Genomic DNA, 20,825 nt, shown 5'->3' with positions numbered 1-20,825 from the left:
AAAACCTAGGGCAGAGTCTCAACTCAGGAAGTCTCTGGACAATTGAGACTTTCATGACTCGTGCTTCCCCCAAAATAAGACCTAACCAGAGATCAAAAATGTGAGTCCCAATCAGCCTATCCTTGCCTTACCTGCCATTACAGAGTACGCATCAAGCAATGGAATAGTGAGGCATAACCTGCATGGCACTGGCCATCACCATGGTGATAATCAGCTATTAATTACAGCTGAAGTTTATTTTCCAGTTAGGTCTTATTTTCAGGGAAACACAGCAGTACTTTAAAACAAAAATTCTCGTCTTTAAAAAGAAACTGTAGCATAGAATCCTAAATCCAGGAATGATGCTTGACAGAACATAGTGGGGTCACGGTGTTATACATTCCAAGAGGCAGGTCTTATTCACTGTATAAACTATACAAGTGGGGCTTTTTTGTTTCTGGAATTTCACAGTATAGAGCTGATGTGATTATGTCCAGTGGACCTGTTAAGCAATATTTTTTGAGTAATTCAATTACAAAATTACAAAATAAGTTTCTTTGAGGTTGTATTAAACAAAGAAAATAGATTATAACATTTGTATCATTAAGAGAAGATGAAGTTCACCAAAATATGTTGAAGCTTTATCATTTCTATAGTCTAAAGAAATCAGAACCAGAATACCCCAAATTATAATCCAGTGTAAAAAACAGTGCAGCTATAATGAACAAATTAAAGAATAAAAATTAACATCTGTAAATGTAAAACTACTTATTTTGCCAGATGCTGTAATTTTAAATTGCCAAGTGATACACTCAAATTCTCAAGCATAAGAAACAGCAGTTTGGTTTAATAAGAAGTACAAGATCCTAAAGCTCAACTGAGAAACTCAGATTCATCTCATGTTTCAAAACAGGAGAGCTGGAATTATAAATACACTGGTTCACTTAATGAGAGTATACATGTACGTACAAAATATCTCTTCAACCCAATATTACCTTTCTTCAAAGAAAAAAATATATGCTAGAGCAAGCTTTTTCTACAAAAGGTCAAATAATAACTATTTTACACTTTGCAGCCTAAATGGCTTCTGTTGTAACTACTCAACTCTGCCATTGTCAAAAGTAGTCAGAGATAATATATAAATAGATAAACAAAGCCGTATTCTAATAAAACTTTATTTACAAAAACAGGCAGTACGTGATTTGGCCCATGATCTAGTTTGCCAAACTGTGTTAGAGCTACCAATGGCGTGTATTAAATCAAACAGGCTGAAGGATACTAGATTTTATCTTGTTTGAAAATTTTGCCACAGTAATTGTAAATCCAATTCCGGGCACCAACATGCTGGGATAGACTAGTCAGCAGGACCTACTATGGGTTTGGTGTTTGTTTCTAGCTTTTTTATTTCAGTGAGAATGTTATACCTGTGTATTTGGCAATATTATCCAAGAGAAGTGGGTACTTAGTAAGTCTCTGCATTTGAGTGGGAATGAGATCTTTCAGCTGAAGACGACGACACAATGGATTACTCTCAGCATCCTGAAATTAAAGTGCAGTAAGTGAACCTGTAGTTCTTTTTAAGACAGTAATTATCTAACCTGTACCACATAGTCAATTCTTTTAAAATACCAAGACATTTCCTTGAACACAATACTTCTGCTTTCCTTTTTAATCAAATATTAGAGGAAGGCAGCCTTTAACAATAAATCAATGGTTTCTCCTATCTTTTAAACAAAGACAGAGCATCCATAATCAATTCTAACTGCTTTTTTGTGTGTTATTTGCTTTTTTTGTGCTTTATCTTCATCTATTCAGAAACTCTAGGCAAATTTTCCTGATTGGCATTCCCACCAACAGTTACCTAATTCTTTACATGCCATTGCAAGTAGACACAATGGCTCACCAGTCTAGATATGCCAGCTTATCTGTATCAGACGTCTCCAAACTTTACAGTCACATTCCAGTTAGTTGCAGGCCAGGCTCTCATAACTATTCAACTCTGCTGTTTTAGCTCAAAAATAGCCATAGACAATCCATACATGAATGAACATGGCTGTTTACTAAAAACAAAACAAAACAAAGCAAAGCAAAGAAACCCTCTAAGATGGCCTCTGAGATTCCCATCTTCTGGCGTGCACATCCTACATAATCCCATATACTTGAGTGTGGCTGAAATCTTCGAATATGAAAGGATGATAGGAAATCCTTCCTATGATTAGTTTATCACCAGCTGACTTTAAGTTAACCAAAAAAGCAGACTATCCTGGGTAGGCTTGACTTTCAGAGCAGCCTTTAAAAGAAAGAATCTGGGTCAGTGAGATGCATTCCTGCTGGCCAAGAATAAAGCAAACAGCTACCTGTAAACTGCTTAAGGGGGCACAGAGATGAGGGCATTCCCTAGGAGCCAAGACTGGTTCCTCAACAACTAGCAGGAAGCTGGGGCCCTGAGTTATGTATTTACAAGGAAATTAATTCTAATAACAACCCAGCAGCTTAGAAGAGGCCCGGAAGTCTCAGATGAGAATTGCAACTGTAGCTGACACTGTGATTTAAGCCCAGAAAAACCCTGAAGAGAGGATCTAGCTAAACTGTAGTCATACTCCTCAACCACAAAAGCTTGCAATGATAAATTTACATTAAGTGGCCACATTATAACAATTTCTTATACAATGACAGAAAATGAATACACTTTGTTCCAGTAAAATTTTTATTTACAAAAAAAGGCAACAAGGTGTGACCTATGGACCATGTTCACAGACTTTCACTTATACCAATATATACTCCTACCCCAATGAGTATGACTGCTGTTATAATCTTCCCTGGGCTTGATATATATCTATTCTCTATGCATTAACAATACCCTTTTAATGGTATGGTGCATTTCCTGATAAAACTTCCATGGCAATGTGATATCCATGTCAAGTATTTTAATAAAGATGCGTATTTTTTTATAATTCATCATTCCAAAATCATCTTTATGCCTTCCAGTAATTTAAGAGATACTGTATGGCTTTTTAAAGTAATCTAATGTAATCCTTATAAAAGACATTCTATGTCAAAATTTAAGTTCATTCTATAATTGACAAAAAATCTTGTTATTTTCTCTTTTATGTGACTCACTCACTTGCACAAAAGTCTGGAATCGAGAATCCTTTTTCTGACGAGACTTGATCATTTCCAGGGCAAAAGGTTGGTTACTGCAAAACGTAGCAGCAGCGTGTTTCAACTTCTCCTCTCCTGGTCCACTGAACTGTGCCAAGAATGCAAAAGAAAACAATACAGGAAAGACTGAATTTAAATAGAAGGCTGAGCAAAATGTGAGACAAACACAATCCTTTCACTATTCCAGGAAGTATTCTCAAGCGACAAAAAATAGAGAGCTGTATATTCAGGTAGAGTAGTAATGGCTCTTCATTAAAAAGGTCTGACCCTGAGACATCCAGACCTCTCTCACTATGAACCAATGTTTCCTTGCTGGTAATTTACCGTACTTATTATCTTGTAGCCTATACCACTTCTAAATTAAATAGAAAGGTTAACATTTGAAGAATATGAGAACACAAAACACTCAGAGAATGATAATAAAATTCATCTCCATCGACTCTGACACCTTTACAAAAATTACTCTCTTACTGCCACAGGAAGCAAATCCCTGGGAGATCGGCTTTCTTTCCTACTCACTGTGAAATGCACTATGACTACGAACAAAGTAGAAATAAAATCAGACTACTGCTACCTCACCTTTACAGAGGCTAGAGCTGGAGGGGGGAGATCCATGAGCATAGGAAACGTTTTAGCTAAAAATTATACTTTTTGATAATATTTTAAATTTATAAATTCAAGTCTGCATATGCCATGATTTTAAAATTTATGATGAAACATCTAACAGGTACTTTAGTCATAAAATATGCTTTTAAGTCAAACTTTTCATACAACGTCTATATTTTTAAATAATTACTTTAAAATTTACCAAGAGACTTTCCATATAATCTTTCATCTAAAGCCATATTCCCAAAAATTTATACATGAAGCCATTTTGTAAAAAGTCCTTTTGTAGTACATTTATAGACAAATTCTTTTCTTCAAGTAGGTTGCATCAAATTTGTATTATTATTCAATTAAAAACCTGACACTAGGGCTGGGGATGTAGCTCTCTGGTATAGTACTTGCCTACTATGTGCAAGCTCCTGGGTTCCATCTCCAGCATTGGGTAAGTAAATAAGTGAATAAATGAGAAACCTAACATGTTTTCAGATGAGACTGGCAGCATTTCTGATATGGTGGTCAATCAAAGCACCATACAAATACAAAGAGCAGCTGGGTTAACAAAAGAAAATAACACTGCCCACCTCAAGTATTCATACAATGGTTTTATAAGCAGCTTAAGTACATGTAAGGTGATTCTAATGGATCAATATAAGAAAAAAATTTTCCAAAACTATTTTTGAAAAATAGCAGGAGAGGGAGTATGGGTGTAACTTAGTTTTGCAGCAAGGCCCTGGATTCAATCCCTAGCCCCACAAAAAAAAACCAAAAAAAACCCCAAACATACACACACACACACACACACACACACACACACACACTCTTAAAATAGCAATTTCTGCTTCTAGGATTTCTGTCTAATGCTTTCCCCTAAACTAACCCTTGATATGTAACAGTTAACAAACCACATTAGTTATTCCATTCTGTGTTTTCTCAACTTTTCGTAAGGTATACATATAACTCAAGAATACACTTCTTTTTACATGTTCTGAAAAAAATCTTTTGTCTCACTCTGTTCATAGGTTTCTTCACTTTATTTTGCCCAGTGGATTTATGCACTGTGATAAGAGGACTTTTGTATCTTTTTTTTGGGTACCAGGGATCGAACTCAGGACCTTGTGTTTGCAAGGCAGGTGGAGGCACCACTGAGCTAAATCCCCAGCCCTAGGACTTTTGTATCTTATTAATAATGTATCTCACTTGAAACTTGCCCATTATTTTATAGAAGAGCCAAATGAACCTGCATTATCTTAAATCCATATACCTTACAGCCTTTTAACTAAGTTGTACCTGGAAATTGATGTCTTATTATAAAAGGAAATCACAGTCTTACAAAACTTTCAGTGTCCCATTTCAAGTTGAGCACCATGCTGTCAAGCCAATGGAACTCAGTTATAGTTTTCATTGCTACACTGAGATCAAGGAATAAGACAGGCCACATTACTAAGAGTAGCCATACAGTAAGCTGAATTTTTCAAAGAAGTTAAATCTTCATAGTAACAATAATGCTAAAGTGGGCTTAGGATAGAAAATGCTCTGGCAAGTGTAATAAATGCAAAGTAAAAATGGATTATGATTTTTTGGCCCTGTTCTAAGACAAATAATTAAAGAATATCTAGGGACTGGGGATTTAGCTCAGTGGTTCTGCCGCCTGCCTCGCAAGTACAAGGACCCAAGTTCGATCCCCCAGTACCAGAAAAAAAAAAAAAGAATATCTACTATTAGATTACCTGATTCTAGACCATGATCTTACAAGTGAGATAAATAAACCAGTAAAATGAAGAAGGTCTTAGTTAACTTTCTAGTCTTTAATCTTTTAAAAAGCTATAATTAAGGGCTAAGAATTTAGCTCAGTGGTGCCACACCTGCCTCACAAGTGCAAAGTCCTGAGTTTGATCCCTGGTATCAGAAAAAATAAAATAAAATAAAATAAATAAAAAGCTATAATTATAGAATTACAAAAATCTTGTGGCATTTCCTCAAGTAGTGTACGTAAAATGAAGTGAATTTCTGTGGGCATATCTAAACCATTCTTGTTCAGCCTGTGTTAAAATTCTGAGAACTAAGCCATACACTTCAACATTTTTATTAACTATACAGTACTTTCTTAAAAATTTAAATCAACTGTTTTTTATATGTTCTAGTTTCGACGTCTCTGCTATGTAGTCCCGTAACAACCTGTATTCTCCCTTTTTGTTACACTCATCATGTTTCTTTTGTTTTTGTAAGAAATGGCTTCTTTTAAAAATAAATTTTATTGGTACAATTTAGATACACATAATGATCACATTCATTATGAGGAATTTGTGCCTGTAGAGTGGACCCTTGACTTATGAACTCAATTTGTTCCCAAGGGCTGGTTTTAACTCAAGTTGGTCAACTGAAGGCTCAGGCTCCTCCACACAGCTCTCAAAGTCTCTCTTCTGTATACAGGCAGTGTCCTTAGAGAGACATTGCCAGGATTTCTCAACCCCACACAAGAAAGGATGTTGTATGTTCCTTCTAGAATTCTGTAGGGTTAAATCTGTTAACGACATGGATGAGACATAGTGTTCATTCATGAACCCTTAATAAAGGTGGAGTCGGGTGAAGGTGACTGAAGGTCAGGCTAGGAGATCCAAAGCATGTGCTCGCACCTAGAGCACTGGATTTACTCGTTCTTTGTTATGAGTCTCTGCCTCTCTTGGGACAAGGGAAGGAAGAAAGGCCCTCTGGTGCTGTGTAAAATTAAACGAGTGGAAGGGAGTGACTTCATCAGCTCCTTCGTTTCTAACTGTACTACTCCTTTCTCATAACAAAATTTTAAAATTTTTAAAAATTTTAATATAGTTTAAGATTTGAGTTAATTTCAAAGATAGAAAAAAGATTCCTCATACAGGTTAAAATTGTTTGAATAAATACATGTACACAAGTTAAATCTGATATATATCTTACTATGTAAAGTGAAAATTATTTGAAGGAGCACTGCTGTACATGATACATCTTGATTCCTCTTTTTTTCCCATTCCCCTCCCCTTCCTTCAACCCTTCTTCTCCTCCTTATTTACAAAGCTTTGTTTCCATTTTATCCTTCTTTTCTCATTTTTGTTTCTTTTCCCTTCCTCCCTAGTTCTCCTTTCCTTTTGAACTATTTCTTCCTATTTCACAATATCTATTACACACTTTGGTCTTTATTTATACTTTCAATTTCTCACACCAGAGAGACAATGTGATATTTACATATGTGTGTCCGATTTATTGCACTTAATAGCCTCAACATGCACCCATTTACCTAGAAATGTCTCAAGTGTATCCTTCTTTATGGCTGAGTATTACTACATTGTATAAAAAACACATTTTTTATACATTCATCAGCTGATGGGCATCTAGGTTGTTTCAAGATTTAGCCATTACAAACTGTGCTATAAACATGGATGTGCATATATTGCTGTGGTATGATGCTTTTAATTCTTTTGGGAAGACACCCAGAAGTGAAATAGCTGGGTCAAATGGGACTTCTAATCCTAGTTTTTTGAGGAATCTCCATACTGATCTCCATACTGGTGGCACCAGTCCACACTCCCACCAATAGGAAAGAAAGGTTCCTTTTTTCCCCCACAGCCCCGCCAGCATTTGTTATTGGTTGATTTCATGATTCATGATACCAGCCATTCTTTCTCAAGTGAAATGGAATCTCAGCGTTGTTTTAATTTGCATCTCTCAAATGACCAGTGATGTTGAACATTTTTTCACATATTTATTTGCCATTTGTACTTCTTCAACTGAGAAGTACATATGCATTTCCAGTGCCCGTTTTTGGATTGTGTCTTTAAATTTGAGGGGTCTCATATCTTTTACCACGCACTAACCTAAAATCGAAATGGATCGAAGATCTAAATATTAAAAAAGAAACATTAAATCTGCCAGAAGAGAGAATAGGTAGGATGCTTGAAGATACAGGAGTAGGCAAAGACTTCATGAACAAAACCCAGACTGCACAGGAAAGACTACAAAGAATCAACAACTGGAACTTCATTTATTAAAAAGCTTTTGCGCAGCAGGAGAAACCACCAACAGAGTGAAGAGACAATCCACAGTGCAGGAAAAAAATTTTACCAGCTGTTCATCAGATAAAGGACTATTATCTAGAACATATAAAGAACTCAAAAAAATCAGACCCCCTAAATTTAAAGATCTAATCCAAAAATGGGCATCTGAAATGAAAAGACACTTCTCAGATGAAGAATTAGAAACGGCAAGTAAATGTATGAAAAAATGTTCAACATCACTGGTCATTCTTAAAATGAAAATTAAAACAAAGCTGAGATTCCATCTCACTCCAGAAAGAATGGCTGTTATCAAGAAATCAATGAATAACAAATGCTGGAGGGGCTGGAGGGAAAAAGGAACCCTTCTCCACTGTTGGTGGAAGTGTAGACTGGTGCAATCACTGTGAAAATCAGTGTAGAGATTTCTCAAAAAACTAAAACTGGAGGTTCCATTTGACCCAGTTATACCTCTTTTTGGTAACTTCATGAAAGAATTTTAAAAGCATCATACCACAACGATATATGCACACCCATGTTTATCGCAACACAATCTTGGAAACAGCCCAAATACCTATCAAGCGACAAATGGATAAAGAAAATATGGGTTTTTTTTTTATACTCTGCCATAAAGAAGGATGAGCTTCAGACATTTATAGTTAAATGGATGCACCTTGAGACCATACTCCTATGTGAAATAAATCTGACATATATGTTTAAATACCACACTGTTTCTATGGTGTGAGAAACCAAGAGTGGAAATAAGGATTAAAATGTATAATGGATGTTGGGAAATTGGAAAAAAGTGTTCAAATGGGAAGGGGAACAAGGGAGGATGGAAGGAGAAAGGAAGGAAGGGACAAGAAAAAAAGTGAAAATAGAAGGAAAAAATGGAAACAAAGCTTTTGCATGTAGGGAGAGGAGGGGGCTTGAAGGGGAATGGGATTAAATAAATAAATAAATTTGAGGGGTCTGAATTTTTTCAATTTTTTATGTTTTAGATACTAGTCCTTTGTCTGAAGAAAACTGGCTAAAATTTTTTCCCACTCTGCGCATTGTCTTTTTACTCTGTTGGTGATTTCTTTTGCTGTGCAAAAGCTTTTTAATAAGGACTCATCATATTTTAAATAACCAAGAGAATGTTTTCCCATTAATTACAAGCTCTCGCGGGCAGGAGCTATGTTTCTTTTGATGGCCACTGTGTCCCAGCACTTTGCACAGCACTGTCCTGTATACTGACCTAGTCAAAAAGACAGAATTTGACAGACAAGTACTATAGCTTCTGGACTCATACCATATACAAATAAGATTAAATAATTTTCATTTTTCTATCATGATGGCAGTTCTGTATCTATAATTGCATATTATATAGTTGTAAGATTTAGACAATAGAAGATAATTAAAATACTATATTAAATTATTTTTATCAAGATGCATTTTACTCTATTCTTTAAAACACAAAGACTAGTATCTTTACTTCAATGAAATAGAGCACTTAGTTTCATTAATGATTAGAATATACTAACCAAAACAACACATAATTCTACCCTTTCCAGCTTTACATTAACTTTGCCAAATGGATGAGTTTGTATATTTGGAAAAGACTTGCTACTTAACATTGAATCTGATTGTTAAGTCTCTGTTAAAATATTAAAAAGAAACAGGAAATTTCCTTACCCAGCTCAGCAAATCTTCCCCAATATGATCTATAACAGAGGTCTCATTTCTCTTTCGAACAGCCTTCATTTGCTCATTCAGCCCAACTGGAAAAAAAAAAAGTACAGACATATTGAATTATTGGTAGTACTAAGTACCTAAATTTTCAAAATAAGAATTTTCAAGCCAGAACGGTGGTAAATGCCTGTAATCTCAGATACTAATGACGCTGAGGCAGGAGGATTATAAGTTCAAGGTCAACATGGGCAACTTAGTGAGACTGTTTCAAAATCTGAAAAATCAAAAGAGCGAGGGCTGTAGCTCAGTGCTCCCAGGGTTTGAGTTCTAGTACTAGAGACCAACACACACACACAGAAACAAATTTCAGAGAATCATCAGTACTTCCAACATCCTTAAATATAAATATGGACCCAATGCTTATCCATCTAGATAACTCTAAGCCTGACCTAAAAAACAGGTGCTACGCCACCTGCCTCGTAAGTGCAAGGTCCTGAGTTCGATCCCCAGTACAAAAAAACAAAACAAAACAAAAAAGCAGGTGCTAAAGCATCAAACATTTTCAGAAACTAGTACATTACATACAGTGTAGTTGCATCAAATATGCATTTAACCTTAAAACTCCATCTATAACCATGCTCAGAAAGAATTTAAGTAGAAATAGTGCAGGTGATTCTGTTCACTAGTCCTCTCAAAATATGTACTTGCGGGCCGGGGATTTAGCTCAGTGGTTCCGCCGCCTGCCTCACAAGTGCAAGGACCCGAGTTTGATCCCTGGTATCAAAAATAAATAAATAAATATGTATGTGCATAGCAATGGATGTAATCAGGCCTGAACTTTTCCATGCATGCTGGTAAACCTGATTGCCTACAGAACTGTAAAAGGCATTCATTGATTTGGCTGGAAGGTGTTGAGTTGATAGGTGGTAATGATACCCTTGACAGAGATTGAAAATTAAGGGTCATAGAGAAACGGTGACCTAACAAAGTGAAGGACATCCCACTATTATCTACAAAAATCTAAGATGAGGGCCAGCGATTTAGTTCAGTGGTTCTGTTGCCTGCTTTGCAAGTGCAAGGTCCTGAGTTTGATCCCCGGTACCAAAAATAAAAAATAACAAAATCCAAGATGAGTCACCCAGGGAAAGTCAGAGGTAGAATATTTGTATATTTAACAATATAACAATTTCTCAAAATTATCCCACTATGGGATAATGATAGTTATAATAGTAATATTGTATATTACTATTTATAAAATACATTTAAGCATATATTATTAAATGGGATATATATTTTTGAGTCATATATACTGTACCTGACAGGAAATTTGGGGGGGGGGGGTACCGGGGATTGAACTCAGGTCCTTGCGCTTGCACAGCAGGTGGCAAAACCACTGAGCTAAATCCCTGGCCCTGACAGGAAATTTTTTAGGGCAATTTTGACTGTTATTATTTTTCAGCTTAAGCACTGACTTTAGACTTAAAGGCTTGTGTTTATACTCTATATAAAAATAAAACTGACTGTGGGGATAAAGGACCTAGTGAAAGATCCAGTCATTTCTTTATTTACATGATATGTTCACATATAATTTTAGGCATGCTAACCTATACACATTTACAAAATTATATACTCACAATCTTTTCTCTATTCCAGTCATTTCTTTATTTACATGATACGTTCACATATAATTTTAGGCATGCTAACTTATGCACATTTACAAAACTATATACTCACAATCTTTTCTCTATTGGAAATGTAGGGACAAAGATCACAGCCAATTCATCTTACCATGAAGTTGAAGAATATCTTCCAAGTTTGAAAAAATCTTCCGTAATTCTGAAGGTGACAGAATTCCTTCTCTGGACACACGCTGATAGAACACTTGGTCAAGAACCTTCAGTGTCCGAACATGAGCTCTTTCAGTATAGAACAATTCTAAGTTTAAAAGAAATGTATGAAATGTTCTTATTTAGAATAATTCCAAAGGACCAAACAATCTTTAGTTGGAATTAGGTAGCAAATGAGTTATATAATAAATTATTCATGTAGAAAGAATGACCTATCCTCTGAAGTCATTCTGATTCCATGAAATTCTCCTATATAGTGGTTCTGAGTTGAATGAAAGCTATCATTCAAAACTATTTTATACTTAAGCTGGCATGGTAACACATGTCTGTAATGCAGTACTCTAGGAGGCTAAGACAAGAGGATCGAAATTTTGAGTCCAGCCCAACCCTGGACAGTTTAACAACTTAGCAAAAGCCTGTTTCAAAATAAAAAAGGCCTGGGGATGTAGTTCAGTGTGAAAGCCTTGGATTCCATCCCTAGTACTGTACAAAATAACCATAACAACAAAAACAAGTCTATTTATACTTAAAAAGTAATGATGCACCCCTAAACTTATCCATTTGTTTATCTATCATGACCACAATATTAAAAAACTAAGCACCAATACCATATAGACTTTAACGTAAGCCACTTTCAGAATACAGGGCCTTTGGTTATCTAATCTGCCTAAAAAACAGGCAAAGTAGACTGTAATTTCATTACATCACAAAGTTGTCAGAGACAAAAAGGATATTAAATCATGTCCTAAGGACAGTACAGAATACAGCATCCAAGCCACATTTGTGTCACATATCTGTCAGGGTAACTAAAAAGCACTGGAACAAGGTACAGGGGGCCGTGGATGTAGCTCAGTGGTTTTGCCGCCTGCTGTGCAAGCGCAAGGACCCAAATTTGATCCCCAGTACCAAAAAAAAAAAAAAAACCAAAAGAAACAAGGTACAGAAAGAGCTAGATCCTAGTTTCCCTTTATCACTTATCGGCTATTATGATCTTCATTAACTCAATTGATTTCCCTGGGCTTTAGCCTCCTCTTTATGCATAAAAAATGACTTTGACTAGCTTAAGATCCATAATGCTATGGATCTTAAGTATCTTGAAGGATAAACACCCTTCCATTTTAAATTATCAGTAAGAGTCATAGAATCATTTACATTTTTTGAGTTGAAAGATTCAAGAATTTTCTATTTAATTTAATTCTCTTTGTTTAAAAAAAGGTTGAGAGAAACTGAAGCAAACTCCAAGGCAGGGAGTGGTGGTGGTGGTGTCTGTTTTACTCTGATAAAACTCAATGTATGTGAAGAACAATGGATTGACTAGACTCACCATTAATCACTTCCTGTCTTTTGATCTCACAAGGTTTCAGTCCCAGTAACACTTCTCGACTAACAAGCTGTTGCCAGTTGGGTGGATCTGTCTCTAGGTCATTTTCAAATTGCTCTTCTTCACTTTGACTTTCTCCAAAGGCTATGCTGTCAAACCTAGTGAAGAAAAATGATGAAATCTATTTGAAAATAGAAACTGCATAACTCTTAACGTTACCATAATTCAGTCAGCTTTCTAAATCCGATTTAGCACAGAGCCTCAAACATAGTCCTTTCTTACAAAATGGTTTACCTATGCTATACACACTTCAATAAATATCTTCAGATTCGTGTTCATTAAAAACTTTCTTTTATCGGCCGGGGATTTTCGCTCAGTGGTTTCGCCGCCTGCTGCACAAGGGCAAGGACCCGAGTTCCATCCCTGGTACCAAAAAAACAAAACAAAACAAAACAAAACTTTCTTTTATAATATTTAACACATTTACTGTACAAAGTTAAAAACTAGAAATTTAGGAGAGAAAGCTCTATTTCTTAGACTGTAAGAATCCTTTATTGAATGTAGCTCTTTATTGAAAGCTACTTAAGAGGTACTTACTTCCGGAAGGGCTTTGGTGTCCCATGTTCTGTCACCCTTAAAACAATGAAGAATAGAGTCAAAAGGAAAGCAAAACGGAGATCAAGAAATTTATAGCAAAGGAGTCAAAACTGGGTTAAACGTCGGTGGCTGGATAAACAATTCTCCCAGATATAGGAATTATTTAATATAAACAGAAAATTTCAGTATCTAATATTTACCACCAACAAGTGCTAGATCTTTCAAAACATTACAAAAGAAAAATGCCGCAAAATACAGGAATAGTACTCAATTTTTAAAAACTTTAAGCAATGCCCTAAACCTCTCTACGATCTCATTGAATTACCTTTCCACTTCACATTCCTCCTCCTGAACTTGGTCTAGTGGAGGAGGAGGGAAATCAAAGACGGTATTGGAGGTACGAGGTGTGCCATCCAAGGAGTCTCCAGATGCTGGTGTTTCTCCAACTTGTTTTAATCCTGAAAAGATGTAAGTCAGACATTGGTATAGTGTTAATATTAAATAAAGTCACTGATTATAGAAAACTTAGTCCCCAGAAAACCTATTTCACAGTGAAATTTTTATTTAAATATTTTCAGGCTAGTTAAAACCAAAAGTTTAATATATAAAATTTTTAAATGCACTAAAAAACAGGAAAATAATTTTTAAAGTACTTCTTAAAATTAACATATGACACCGCAACAACTCGATTCAGAAGAGTATATGATTAGAGGTAATATCCTCCCATATTATATTCTTCTACTTCCGGTACCAACCTTGTTATGGTTTACATCTAGATGTCCCCCCAAAGTCTCATGTGGTTACAGGTGGGGCTCTTGGGAGGTGATTAGATAATGGGAGGGTAATGACCATCGGTGAATTAAGCCCACTGATGAGTTTATAGCTGACTTGCTGTTGGGAGGTGGGATCTGGTCCAAAGAGGTGAGTCACTGGAGGGCACGGCCTAAAGGATTTATCTTCCTCCACTCTCTCCGCTTCCCAGGTGCTATGCCATGTGCCACTTTTCCTCTGCCATGCTGCTCTGCCATGTCATACTGCCTTGGAGCCAGCCAAATATAGACAGAAACCTCTAAAACTATGAGCCACAATGAACCTTTACTCCTTTCATTCGTTGGTGTTGGGCACTGTGTCCCAGCAACAACTAAAGTAATTAAGACAAACCCTTTTTCATGGTTTCAATTTTTAGTTATTATGGTGGTCCAACTCCAAATAATAACCTGTTATTTATTTTTCTTGATTTATTATCTTTAAGTAATACCTATTTCTTTCCCTTGTCATGATTTTGCTCATTTATACTTCCTAAATTCACTTTCCCAAACAGTCCTAATGGACCACCATCATATATACAGTCCATTTTTAATCAAACTGCTGTTACGTGGCACATAATTATATAATGAATGAAATATATGATGAATAAAAAAAAAGGATTCATCCCTACAATGTCCATGGAAACATTAAATACACTAAAAAAGTTTGACACTTAATAGTTATTAAATATGTTTATGGTTATATTGTTATATTATTACTAGCTAAGTTACTAGTTATTACCTAAATTAAAGTATGTCTCTATTTATGTTCCATCAAGGAGTTTGTATCTCAATTCTTTTCTCTGCTGGATTAGAGATTTAGTGTCCATATCCTTGCCTCTAATTGTATTTCTTTCTGCTTTGTATTTCTTTCAACTGTATTTTATTTAGAGCAAGATGATTTTTGACATTTATATTCTGATCTGCAGCCATGGGAAAATATTCTATGCTTTGCCTAGTAGAATGATTCTAAAAGTCCAAAAATCAATAAAGTGTGGTTACATTATTATAATATGCATACTGTCATATATAATCTAGAACGTACATATACATATTATCTTTATCAGGTTAAGAGATATGCTAGTTGGAGGCTGGGGATTTAGCTCAGTGGTGCCACCCCTGCCTCGCAAGTGCAAGGTCCTGAGTTCGATCCCCGTACCGAGAGAGAGAGAGAGAGAGAGAGAGAGAGAGAGAGAGAGAGAAAGGGAAAGAACCATGGAGGAGGGAAAGAAGGAGATGACGAACGGATGAACAGAAAAGGGGGGAGAAAGTAGAAAATGAGGGTGAGAAGGATGAAGCAGAAGGTGAAGGCTCATGAGAAAAGGAAATAAGAGCAATGGGGGGGTATGCTAAGAGATAGACATCTATGGAGCTGTACCATTTGTAAGAATAAAGAGGAAATCTTTATCACTGTGAGCACTTTAGCAAGCCCCATGCCACTTTTTCCCCAACACTCACAACTTTATCATCATAATACACCTCAGAGACGACGTGGACTAATTCTCATCCTGTTCATTACCATGTTTACATCAGTCAGCAGGAAAAGCTCCAGATGCTCTGGTCACCATCCTCCACAGCATGGTACATACATCCACAGTTCTACACCCTGAGTCGAACCTTATCTTCCCAAATTCCTAAAACTCTCTCTGCCTTGTTTGGAAGTCAGGGTCAGCATCTGTAACATCCTCCATCTCCTCAACCTCCTTTCCAAACATTTCTTCCACCTTTCTCAGTATTTCTCAACCAGAGGTACTAATGGCATTTGAGTAAGAATTTTTCATTGTGCAGGACACTCACTATGTTACACAACTCGTCTTCCAGCCTCATCATACCAGTATTTTCAAATGTCATACTGTCTGAGATGAGATGTACTACTTGACCTAGTTACTTTCCCCACAATGCCACCATCCCTGTTTCTCCTGCAGCCCCCTCTAGTGAGCTGTTCTTTCCCCACTGGGTCTAGGAGAGGAGGGAGACCAGAAAATAAAAGCAAAAGCTAAGTGTGGTGGTACATGCTTATAATTCCAGCTCTCTAGGAGGGTGAGACAGGAGGTTCACAAGTTTGAGTCCATCTGAACAACTTAATGAGATCCTGTCTCAAAATAAAAAATGGGGGCCGGGGACGTAGCTCAGTAGCACTGCACCTGCCTGACAAGCACAAGGTTCTGAGTTTGATCCTTGGTTCCAAAAAAAAAAAAAAAAAAGAAAAGAAAATGGGCTGAGGAAGTAGCTCAGTAAAAAGGCCCTGGGTTCAATTCCCAGGACAAGACAAGACAAAAGAAAATGCACAATGGAGAGATTGGGTGATATATGTACAAGGAGATAGAATGATATATGTGGAGGGATCCATATGTACTTTTTTTTTAATCCAACAAATACAAGTGGAATGGGAACAAAATCAGAAGAGATAAGTAAACGAGGTTATGGGTATCTGACAGAACACTGCCATTAAAGAGAATGTTGATGACAATTACATAGAAACTAGGGGATACTTAGTTCAGAAACATCACTGAAGAGAAGAAGCAAAGCACATTGGAAATTCAGTGATATCTCAAAAACACCTTCCTTCACCAATTCATTCCAGCCAAAGGAGCCTCTGATATAAAGACAGAACAGTAAGAATGCAGCATTTCAACTTTCCACATACTTGCACTATTGTCAAGCCGGCTTGGTCTCCTTGGGGGTCCCAGGATGCTGGGGAATCCTCTTCGTTTCCGTTTGTCTTCACCTTCTTTATCTTTCTTCCTGCTTTGCTAGAATTGGGGCATCATCAAAGAGATAAGAGGTACACAACACAGGGCAGATTTCCTTTGCTACTTTCAAATGGAAATGTAATACTGATAGTTGCGGGGGGGGGGGGGGTTAAATGTAAATGAAAGTGTATACAGGGAAAAGGGCTTGAGGGAAGAGGGCGCATGGGAAAAAGGGGGCAGAATGTACCATGTACAGGTGCAAATTCCCATGATGAGTGTTTATCATTATGTATGCCTAAAATGTACCAATAAATGTTGTGCTATAAAAAAAGTGTACACACACATACCCACACCCAGAGCACTCATGAGAGGTTGTTACACAGTACTGCAGACATTTAAAACTCAAGATGTCTACTCAAACCCTTTAGAGATAATACTTTGGGAAAATAAAAGGGCAATTTTACCAGGAGCTTCTTAACCATATGAATTTACACATTTACCAGGAGCTTGTACCAGGAGCAACTGATTCATCCATTCAACAATTTCATAAGGTATTATTATGCCTAGTGAGGTTACTAAGGAAAAAACCGCAATCAAATGTAAAAAAGCACTAAGCCCTAAACACTCTATTATTATTCCAATCTTACTTTAATTTTTGGAAGGAATCCAATCCGACCCCTCTTGTGCTCCAAATTTCGAGGTTCTTTCACTTTTACTCCCAAATGCTTCATATACATGAGAATAACATACTGCATTGTGGAACTGAAGGAGAAAGATTAAGTAAAATAAGTCTTCTTAGAAGAGAAGGTTGGTTAGAATAAAGACATCGAATGATTTCTAAAGCTCCAATGTTGAAATTCTTGAAATTAATCAAGCATAAACAAAGTAAAACTATCTTCAATGCACACAGAAAAAGATTCTACTTGTACAATATTAGAATGTTAGTCAAAATACAGCCACCAGAGGGAGACCATACTCTACTTTAAATTGTAATTTAAGGCTGACAGAAAAAATCAGCTTCTTTTTTTCTTCAAAATTCTATGAAAAAATAAAGTTGTATTACCTCTTTTCTTCTTCTACAGCCTGAGCAGTCATCCTAAAAATAAAAATATTTTAAAAAGAAGTATATAAATTTAATGAAAAAGTGTTACTAGACTCAGACACCTAAAACAATAGAACAGAGCCAAATGCTTTGGGCCTCACCTAAATCTGTCATCGAGGATAAAATACCCAATGAATATCCTAATTCCCAAAGGAACCACACCATTTTCACATTCATGTCATCATCAAGTGAATACCGTTTATAGCAAGAAATAATTTCAAACCCTATACATTAAAACCAATGAAAGTATTCACCCAGTTTTAATTACAGATTAGATGTTTTAGTGTTAGTCATTTGCCAACACACAGAAAAAAGAAACACAAGAACTTTACCTAAAATAAATATCAAGGAAAAAAAAACCCATAGTTTCTCTAGTAGTATGACAAAATAAACAGCTCCACATACACAATCTGATCTGCCCTTTTAAATTTATTTTTATTAGTACGTTTGAAGTACACTTCTTATGTGGAGTTGGTACATGTACATAACACATCTTAATTCCTTTTGTAATCCCCTTTCCCTCCCCTCCTCTCTCCCTCTAGCTCTTGATCTACTTCCAATTTTTTTTTTTTGGGGGGGGTACTGGGGATCGAACTCGGGTCCTTGAGCTTGCACTGTAGGAGGCAAAACCACTGAGCTAAATTCCCGGCCCATACTTCCCATTTTAGAAAGATCTACTTCTTTCCTTCTATTATTTATCTTTAATTTTGCTCTTTATTTTTAATTTAGTTTTCTGATATAAGAGAAACCATGCTATATTTAAGCTCATATGTCATATTTATTTCCCTTAACATTACAATCTAAAGTGCAGCCATTTTCCTACAAATAACTGAAGTTTATCTTTCTCTGTGACAAGGTTGGGGGGTGGGGACTCCTCTACATCGGTGGTGGGAATGTAAACTACTACAACCACTATAGAAATCAGTATGGAGATTCCTCAAAAATCTAAAACTAGAAATTTTATTTGACCCAGCTGTTCTAGATATCTTCCCAAAGGCGTTAAAGACATAATACATGATGCATGATATGCATATACATGTTTAAAGCAGCACAATTTATGATACCTAAATCTTGGAAGTAGCCTATAAGTCTATCAACAGAAGAATGAATAAAGAAAATGTGGTATTTCCACACAATGGAGTATTATTCTGCCCTATTAAGTTTGTTCAGAGTACTTCAAGTATAAATAGAAATTCCACATGCGCTTCTATTACTTACAGTACTTCTTCAATTTTGGAAACAATCTGTTCTGCACATGCCCGCTCCTTCTCCAAAGTTACCCGATCCTTGTCTCGCTCTGCATCAAGTTCAGTCAGCTCACTTTCAGCCAAGGTTAGTCCCATGCTACGTTTCTGCCTAAAGGGAATAGAAGAAATCTCCTGCGTGGCCTAGAAAAAAATCATCTCTGGACAGGTTTTATCAGTCTCTATAAGCTACGAGTTTCTAGAAACAAACAAACTGTCACATTTTCATACATATGGATCCACATCACCTAGGGTACCAATGGGGAAGAAAGCCCAACGGTAATCACTCAAAGATACATCTCTTTATCATAGGCACAGTACTGAGTTCAAATCCTGTAAATACACACGTGAGATGAAGACTGAACTCTTAGTTTCACTCTAACCCTTTGACTCCACATGTTTATTTAAGACCATATGGTTTACCTAGTGCTATGTTAAGTATTTTATGTCTTTTTCCTACTTTAAAAAAATTCAGAATGACCATATCAGGTTTCATCTACTACCAAGCTTACCGAAAATCTTCCAGGTGCCTCTGCACTTCTGGGTGGACCCTCTCTTGCATAGTTTGGATATAGTGGCGATGCAGATCCTCAGGAATAAGCTCAGGTCTTCTCTTTTCTGCATAAGGAAAAGAATTATTTAATCTAAAGGTGTATTCCTTGAAATATATAATATAGCTGGCAACACAGCAATGCTACTTTGTAGAAATTTAACTTGGAGTACACCAAAGAGAAATTCTTCAGTGCAGTTCATGCATTTCATCTCAGAATTTGGATTTTAATTCCCTTTAATGAATTATTGACTCTTCTATAGAGATTCAGATGACTGACCAATCGCCAAATAACAGATAAAACCTTTACAGCTGAACTGAGTTACATATCTACATAGATTTAATTCTGCAGAATACTGGTGTTCCAAACTTACCCAGGTCTATAGATATTTCATCAGGAACAGAAACTTTCAAGTGCTAAAATGAAATACAAACAAAAGGTGAAACAGCACTAAAGACTTTTCGTGATGTATATAAACTCCTGTATAAAGGGATACAACTTGGATACTTAATCATGCAAGCATATACACATCAAAGCTTACCTGCTCATCCATATTTCATAGCTCTGGAATGTTCTATTGTTTAAACTTAAAAATAAGACCTTTCTCAAGTGTCATGCTCTAAAGGAAATATCTACTGGTATTTCACTAGAGGACTGAATGGTTCAATGTCATACTTATTCCTAATGAATATATTGGCTTTGGTTTTCTAAAATTATTGATTATTACAATCACATACACATTATTTGAATAAATATAGGTAAAATCTAAACTGACATATATAAAACCATGATTTTTATTTTTTGGATTTGAGACCCTACAGGTCACAATACTCCCATTTTCCTATATAATTTTCTAAAACCTCAGGAGTCAAACTTCCAAAAGGAATCTCTCTGAATGCCAATGTTGAATTTTTTGGTGTCTTAAATCTCCATTAATCATCTGTAGTTCTTGATACTGAATAAATAAGGTGACAGTCTCAGAATTTACTTCTTCCTAGTTAAGATTTTCCTTATGAAGTTAATATTAGAGTAAGGGAAAAAAGGTTAGGGCTCAGCATCAATTAGAATTTTCAGTGATGTAATTTCAGATCCTAGCTTACTATCAGTTAAGTCCAGCCTATTTTCTTGTGATTATTAACCTTCCTAAAAGTTGAAAAACACATTTCTGGAAGTGGACAGGGATGATGGTTATATAACATTCTGATAGTACTTAGTGACACT

General features: G+C 36.1%; 1 protein-coding gene across 1 annotated transcript in view; it reads right to left on the bottom strand.

Moving 5' to 3' along the window:
• Positions 1–20,825, bottom strand: part of LOC147830713 (rho guanine nucleotide exchange factor 12-like) — a 52,273-nt gene that overhangs the window by 18,580 nt on the left and 12,868 nt on the right. Inside the window, exons 6-18 of the mRNA XM_087211416.1 lie at positions 19,978–20,020; positions 19,566–19,671; positions 19,028–19,165; positions 17,771–17,803; positions 17,355–17,469; positions 16,662–16,767; positions 13,534–13,666; positions 13,209–13,244; positions 12,615–12,769; positions 11,232–11,378; positions 9,447–9,532; positions 3,104–3,229; positions 1,404–1,518 (exon numbers count right to left, since the gene is read on the bottom strand). Of these exons, the coding sequence (XP_087067542.1) occupies positions 1,404–1,518; positions 3,104–3,229; positions 9,447–9,532; positions 11,232–11,378; positions 12,615–12,769; positions 13,209–13,244; positions 13,534–13,666; positions 16,662–16,767; positions 17,355–17,469; positions 17,771–17,803; positions 19,028–19,165; positions 19,566–19,671; positions 19,978–20,020 (1,339 nt within the window). The remainder of the gene's footprint in view (positions 1–1,403; positions 1,519–3,103; positions 3,230–9,446; positions 9,533–11,231; positions 11,379–12,614; positions 12,770–13,208; positions 13,245–13,533; positions 13,667–16,661; positions 16,768–17,354; positions 17,470–17,770; positions 17,804–19,027; positions 19,166–19,565; positions 19,672–19,977; positions 20,021–20,825) is intronic.

Source organism: Heterocephalus glaber, unplaced genomic scaffold (assembly GCF_053883595.1).
Source record: "Heterocephalus glaber isolate CG9 unplaced genomic scaffold, H.glaber_assembly_v1.0 deba00000006, whole genome shotgun sequence".
NCBI lineage: Eukaryota > Metazoa > Chordata > Mammalia > Rodentia > Bathyergidae > Heterocephalus > Heterocephalus glaber.
Note: the sequence above shows the minus strand (reverse complement) of the source record. Positions and strands in the feature narration are given on the sequence as shown.